The 6,376-nt window shown below is 33.5% G+C and overlaps 1 protein-coding gene across 1 annotated transcript in view; it reads left to right on the top strand.

The window, feature by feature from the left end:
* Positions 1–2,966, top strand: part of UCHL3 (ubiquitin C-terminal hydrolase L3) — a 45,728-nt gene extending 42,762 nt beyond the window's left edge. The window contains exons 8-9 of the mRNA XM_033103907.1: positions 2,091–2,149; positions 2,755–2,966. Of these exons, the coding sequence (XP_032959798.1) occupies positions 2,091–2,149; positions 2,755–2,838 (143 nt within the window). The 3' untranslated portion in view covers positions 2,839–2,966. The remainder of the gene's footprint in view (positions 1–2,090; positions 2,150–2,754) is intronic.
* The last annotated feature ends 3,410 nt before the right edge of the window (positions 2,967–6,376 follow it).

The following is a 6,376-nucleotide window of genomic DNA, read 5'->3' on the forward strand; positions in this document are numbered from 1 at the left end:
TTATTAAAAAGAAATGGCTTTTTAATTAAAGGGCACAAGGAAAGGAAACAGCATAATATTTATAGAAATGTGTACCCCTGAAGGCTGTCTACTATTGTAGAGTGATTTGAGTAGGAATCAAACTGAAATGAAATCATTGTTATAGGAGTACATAAAAGACCTGCAGAGCACTTTGGAAGATACATGCTTTGCTAATTCCATCTATAAAATCTACATAGAGATAAGATATAATAGCGTATGGGGATTTCAAGTGTCTGATTGCTGGAAGCTTCATTTCTACTCTGAATTTTTAATAATAAAGAATAACTAGTAGAAGTGGAAATAAAGAGAGTGCTGAGACTTAACAGCATATTCTGTTGACTTCAAGAAAGTAGATGTAGGAAAGGCCAGAGAAACGATAAATATGATCCATAACCAGAGACTATAAAAGTAATAGTGACATTCAGGATGAGAGACTTAGTAATAGAACAAACAACATCAAAAATGTATTTTTTTTTTTAAAAAAAATCTCTGATCATTTCAGTGGGAAGCAAAGAGTTGTGTGAAAAACTCTATTTGACTGGTTAGCTAGCAGTAGAAGGAAAGACATTTCAAGGGTAAGCGTCATATAAGCTTCAAAGAATGGTCCTCTTTTATAGCATGCCAAAATCAACACGAAAGGATTTTTAAATTGGTTTGAAGTAAGAATATCAGGAAAGAAAGGCAGAACTACTGAAATCTTATTTGGTTTAGGTATTCTTTAGCAAGAATGATCAATATGGCTGATGGAGAATTAGAGCCTTTTGGGGCTTACATTCTTTAAATGAGTGTCAAGAACTTCAGAGTTCTAAAGAATAGCCATAATATTTGAGCTGTCAGAGAACAGGGAAAAGTAAAAGACAAATGAAGATGGGCAGTTGCAAGGGAAATTGGCTGTGGATGTGGATTCCTAATACAGTTAGAAAGAATGTTGTGCAACAGGAATGTTGTGTTAGTGAACAGAAAATAGTGATTAAGAGAACCGCATATGGTTTTAAGAAAACAAATCATTTCTAAGTAACCTTTTGTTTTGGTTTGTTTGGTTAATTTTTGCTCATATTTGTCTTTAAAAGTATCTGTTAGGTCAAGTCCATCACTACATACATATATATATATTGATTCAAAAGATTGTTATTATGTCTTTCAAAGTAAAAGTTATGTTTTATATAATTGCAAGCAAAGTAAATTCTATATCTGGCCTAGTAGGGGACATGTAGTAACTGCTTAAATAATATTTGTTTATTGGTTAAATGATTATATTATGCATATAACATGGTAAGTAATATTCATGTTGCTCCATTGTCCAATATAAAGACTTAATTTTTTAAAGAAAAAATTTTATTATGTTTAGAAGCCATGGAATTATATAAGGGATAGTGTTTTATGGATTAAACTTGAACTGCCACTTAGAAGACATCTGAGATTATAGATTTGAATATATAGATTATCAATTAACTTTGGGTTAGCATGAGTTTATATAATTCTGGAGTTTTTCATTTTTTCATAGTAGTTAAAAAGTACTAGTTTATTCAAGATGATTATGATTATGGTAAATTATTTTTGGTGGTCAGGAAAGTAATCCTGTATTATTTGATTATTGCTTTATAATACTGCCTTGGGGAACACAGTTACCAGGAGTAATATATAAACCTTGTGATGGCTTCCTTTCATTGGTGTAAACATGTCAATCTTACTTAGAAGCCTTCTGATTTAAATTTTAAAGTGAAGAAAGAATTTTTTCATATTTCTGAGGGTAAAAACGGGACCGTGACTTTTTAAAAAACTGACTTATTAATTTTGCATATTATTTTTAGGAAATTAAAGCCAATATGTATTTCTAATAAATTCTGTTTACGAACATAATTTAGGCTTTTATACATGGTAGCAAGGTTCTAATAGCTTTTAATGTTAAAAAATATTATAGGTAGCACATTTAAAATATTTGTTTTCGGATATATTATTTTAAATACCTTTTAACTTTTGCCTCACTGTGAGAAGGGGAAAGTGGAAGTTGAAAATACATTATCTTATACAAAGAGCTAAACAGTCAACTGTTGGTCTGTTTTTTACAGATGGACGGAAACCATTTCCAATCAACCATGGTGAAACTAGTGATGAAACGTTATTAGAGGTAACAGTAAAACTTGTTGGCCCACTTTAAGTGTTACTAATGTGCTTGTTATCTTCAAAACATCTCTGAAGGTCACTTGTATAACATTTTATCTGTGTTAGGATGCTTCCTTTTCCTTGCTCTCTTGAGAAAACCCAAAAGAAAAATTTGAACTAGTGTTAAAAAGCTACAGCAAAGACGTTTTCAGAGCTTTGTGTGAACAAGTGTCAAATGTAAAAAAGACAACAATAGTACTGAAAGAGTTGCTCATCATGTTCCATGTTTCACTGAATCCGAGGTACCATCATTTGTGTCTTGATCCTGATTTTAGAGATTTTTAAATTTATGAACAAATTGTGTGGCGTAGAATCAATGAAATAAGTAAGTGCCAGGTTAAAAGTTTCTTAAGAAAGAACACTGAATTTAAACTGTTGTTATTTATACTAAGCAGATTAGACCACAAACTGTGCATTCTTCTGGTGTGCTTTAAGTTATTTTTCATTTGGAAACAGAAGTCTGCATGTAATATTAGTATGAATTAGGAAAATGTGGAACATGTACTTATCATTTGTAAGTAAAACACTTGTTTATAAACTGAAAAATTATACATTTTCTTTTTCCTATAGGATGCCATAGAAGTTTGCAAGAAGTTTATGGAACGTGACCCTGATGAATTAAGATTCAATGCAATTGCTCTTTCTGCAGCATAGCTTGTCAGTAATGGAAACACCAAATACTGTATTACTTACAACATAAATTAAATTTTTGCTGCCATTCACTAACTCAAAAATTTTGATATTTTCATTAACTTGACTGATTAAACTTTATGTGAATTAAACTTTGACTTAACCTGTGTTTTACATTATTTTTGCCTCAAAGCTGACGTTATTTTCTTCCCTTTTCTTCCCAAGGATTTACCTTGTTTAATGACTAGCAATAGCTTTCTTACTCTTTTAAATTTTATAAGATGATTTGTCTTGGATAACACAGACACAATTTCCATCTGCCTAGTATGAATATATATTACCGTATTTTGCCGTGTATAATGAGCACTTTTTTGCACAAATTTGTGACGGAAAAATAAGGATGCTCATTATACATAGGTAGTACTAATTCTGTATCTATATAAATGTTTTAAATTATTTTATTTATGCTTATGAGTTAAAAGTATAACTCTAGAAACCAATAGTGATATCCATATGCAAAATAATACTCTGGAATATGATAATTGGTTTTATTGAACTTAAGACGAACTTGCAATTGCCAAGAGTTCTTGGCCTTCCATGATTTGTAAATATCGTAAATTTGTTACCGGTACATAAAATTTCTTGTAATACCTTGTATCTGTTCTTGTGTTTTGTAATTATTAACATAAAATTTCTTGTACCATAATATGTTAATAAATACTAAAATTCCTTTATAATACAAAAAACAAGTACCTAAATGTAAACAAATAAAAATTTGAATTAAAAAATTGAAAGATTTTTCTTCCCCCCTGTAAGTTTGGGCCAAAAACATGGGTGCGCATTATACATGGGAGCACATTATACACAGCAAAATACGGTGTATCATATATGTTTATTTATTTAGCGAATGTTTGTTGAGCATCCACTTGTAATGAGCTGGACACTGTTCTAAGTGCTGGAGATGCAGCAGTGAACCCTATCAGCAAGTTCTATAGTCATGGAGCTTATGTTCTTGTGAGGAGAGACAAACTCATGAATAGGATACATACCAATGACAGATGCTATGCAGAAAATTAAAGTTGGATTTGTGTTAGAGAGTGACTGAGTGTATACTTCAGATTTTGTGGTCAGGGAAGGTTTCTATGAGGAGGTAATTTTGAATTTTAGCTCTGAATAGCAAAAAGTAGCCAGTAATAGAAAGTTGGTAGGGAAGAATAGAGGGAATAATTAATTCAGCGTCCATACAGTGGGAAAATCTCATTGTGTTGTAGGACCAGAAAGAAGGTTCATATGACCAGAGCATAGAAAGTAGCGGAGAAAGTAGCAAGAGATGAGGTCAGAGAAGGAGGGGCTTAGGAGGGGATACAGGAATACAAGAAGAAGCATTTGGATTTATTACAGGTGTGATGATAAACAGTTGGAGGGTTTTAAGCAAGAGAGTGACCTGATTTGATTTATAATTTTAGAAGATCACTCTGACTACTCTTTGGATAACATATTGGGGAGAGGAGTAAGAAGAGAGGTAGAGAGACTTGTGAGGAGCCCAGTGGGTTTGTTCAGTGAGAGATGGTGATGGCTAGGTCTTAAAAGTACAGTAGATCCCCCTTATCGGGGATTTTACTTTCTGTGGCTTCAGTAGTTATCCACGGTCAAATGCAATCTGAAAATATTAAATGGAAAATTCCAGAAATAATTCATAAGTTTTAAATTGTGTGCTATTCTAAGTAACATGAAAATCTCCCACTGCCCCACTCCGTCCTGGGACGTGACCCATCCCTTTATCCCATGCATCCACGCTATATTTACTTGGCCTGTTAGTCACTTGGTAGCCAGCTCAGTTATCAGATTGACAGTTGTGGTAATCCAGTGCTCATGTTTAAAGCACAAGAGCAGTGATGCTGGCAATTTTGATATACCAGAGACGCCATAAAGTACTTCCTGTAAGTGAAAAGATATGCATGTATAGGGGAAAAAACAGTATATATAGGGTTTGGTGCTATCCACAGTTTCAGGCATCCACTGGAGTCTTGGAACATATGCCCATGGATAAACAGAAAGTATTGTAGTAATTTACATGGAGGTATGTGAGTGAATTTTGAGGAAGGAAGGGCTTCAGCTGAGTCTTGATACGTAGAAGGCAGTGGAAAGGTGGAAGGGTATTTATAAAACTCAGTCAAACAGGGTCGGTATGATGGGAATGTCCTGTATCTTTGTGAGAGTTTGGTTACACAGGTGTATACATTTATCAAAATTCATTGAATTTTTCATTTAAAGTCTACTTCGGTGTATATACATTTTACCTCCACTCCCATCCCCCCAAAAAAATGCAGAGTTGGGTTGGAAAGAGTATAGCCCTTAGGAGAGAAACGAGATTGGTCCAGAATGAAGTTCTGATAAAATTTTGAGTGTAAATGTTTATACAGGATTCACTGCGTTAATGTAGATTCCTGAGGCAGACCTACTAAATCAGAACCTGCATTTTCAATAAGATCTCTGGGCGATTCATATGCATATTAGATTTGGGAAGCACTGGATTAGAAGAAACAACTATAATAAGGAAGGTCATTTAGGAAGGTATTTAAATTGAACACGTTTCTATGGTGAAGAGGGCTTGAATGAAGTGATGTCAACAGGGATGAAGAAATAACCTGAAACAATTCTGTAAGCGCATGTAGCTGATGCTTTTGTCATGCCAAGTAACAAAACCTAGTGTTTTTTTATTATTTTGTTATAGTGTATGCATTTTGTACTCACATCTATCATATACATATATATATGTGTATATATATATATATTTCTTTTTTAAATTACAGTTGACATACAATATTATATTAGTTTCAGGTGTACAACACTGTGATTCGACATTTATATAACTTATAAAGTGATCACCCTGATAAATCCAGTACCCATCTGATGCCATACATAGTTATTACTACGGACTATATTCTCCATGCTATACTCTACATCCTGTCACTATTTTGTAACTACCAATGTGTACTTCTTAATCCTCCCCCACCCCCAAATCGCAACCGTCAAAATGTTCTCTGTATCTATGACCTTGTTTCTGTTTTGATTGTTCATTTTTCCTGTTCTCTAGAGTCCACACATAAGGGAAATCATATGACATTTGTCTTTCTCTGTCTCACTCAGCACAATACCCTCTAGATCCATCCACGTTGTTGCAGATGGCAAGATTTCATTCCTTTTTATGACTGAGTAATACTCCCTTGTATATATGTACCTTCTTTTTATCCATTCATCCATTGACGGAGACTCAGGCTGCCTCCATATTTTGGCCATTGTAAGCAATGCTGTAATGAACACATGAATACACATGTCCCCTCAAAGTAGCATTTTGGGTTTCTTCTGATAAATACCCTGAAGTGGGATTACTGATTCCTTCTTTGGCTCTTGTTACAGCCTTTGATTTAAAGTCTATTTTGTCTGGTATAGGTATTGCTATGCCAACTTTTTGTTTTCATTTCCATTTTCATGAAATATTTTTTTCCATCCTTTTACTTTCAGATTGTGTGTGCCTTTTGATTTGAAGTGAGTCTACTGT

This window comes from Rhinolophus ferrumequinum, chromosome 4, assembly GCF_004115265.2.
Source record: "Rhinolophus ferrumequinum isolate MPI-CBG mRhiFer1 chromosome 4, mRhiFer1_v1.p, whole genome shotgun sequence".
NCBI lineage: Eukaryota > Metazoa > Chordata > Mammalia > Chiroptera > Rhinolophidae > Rhinolophus > Rhinolophus ferrumequinum.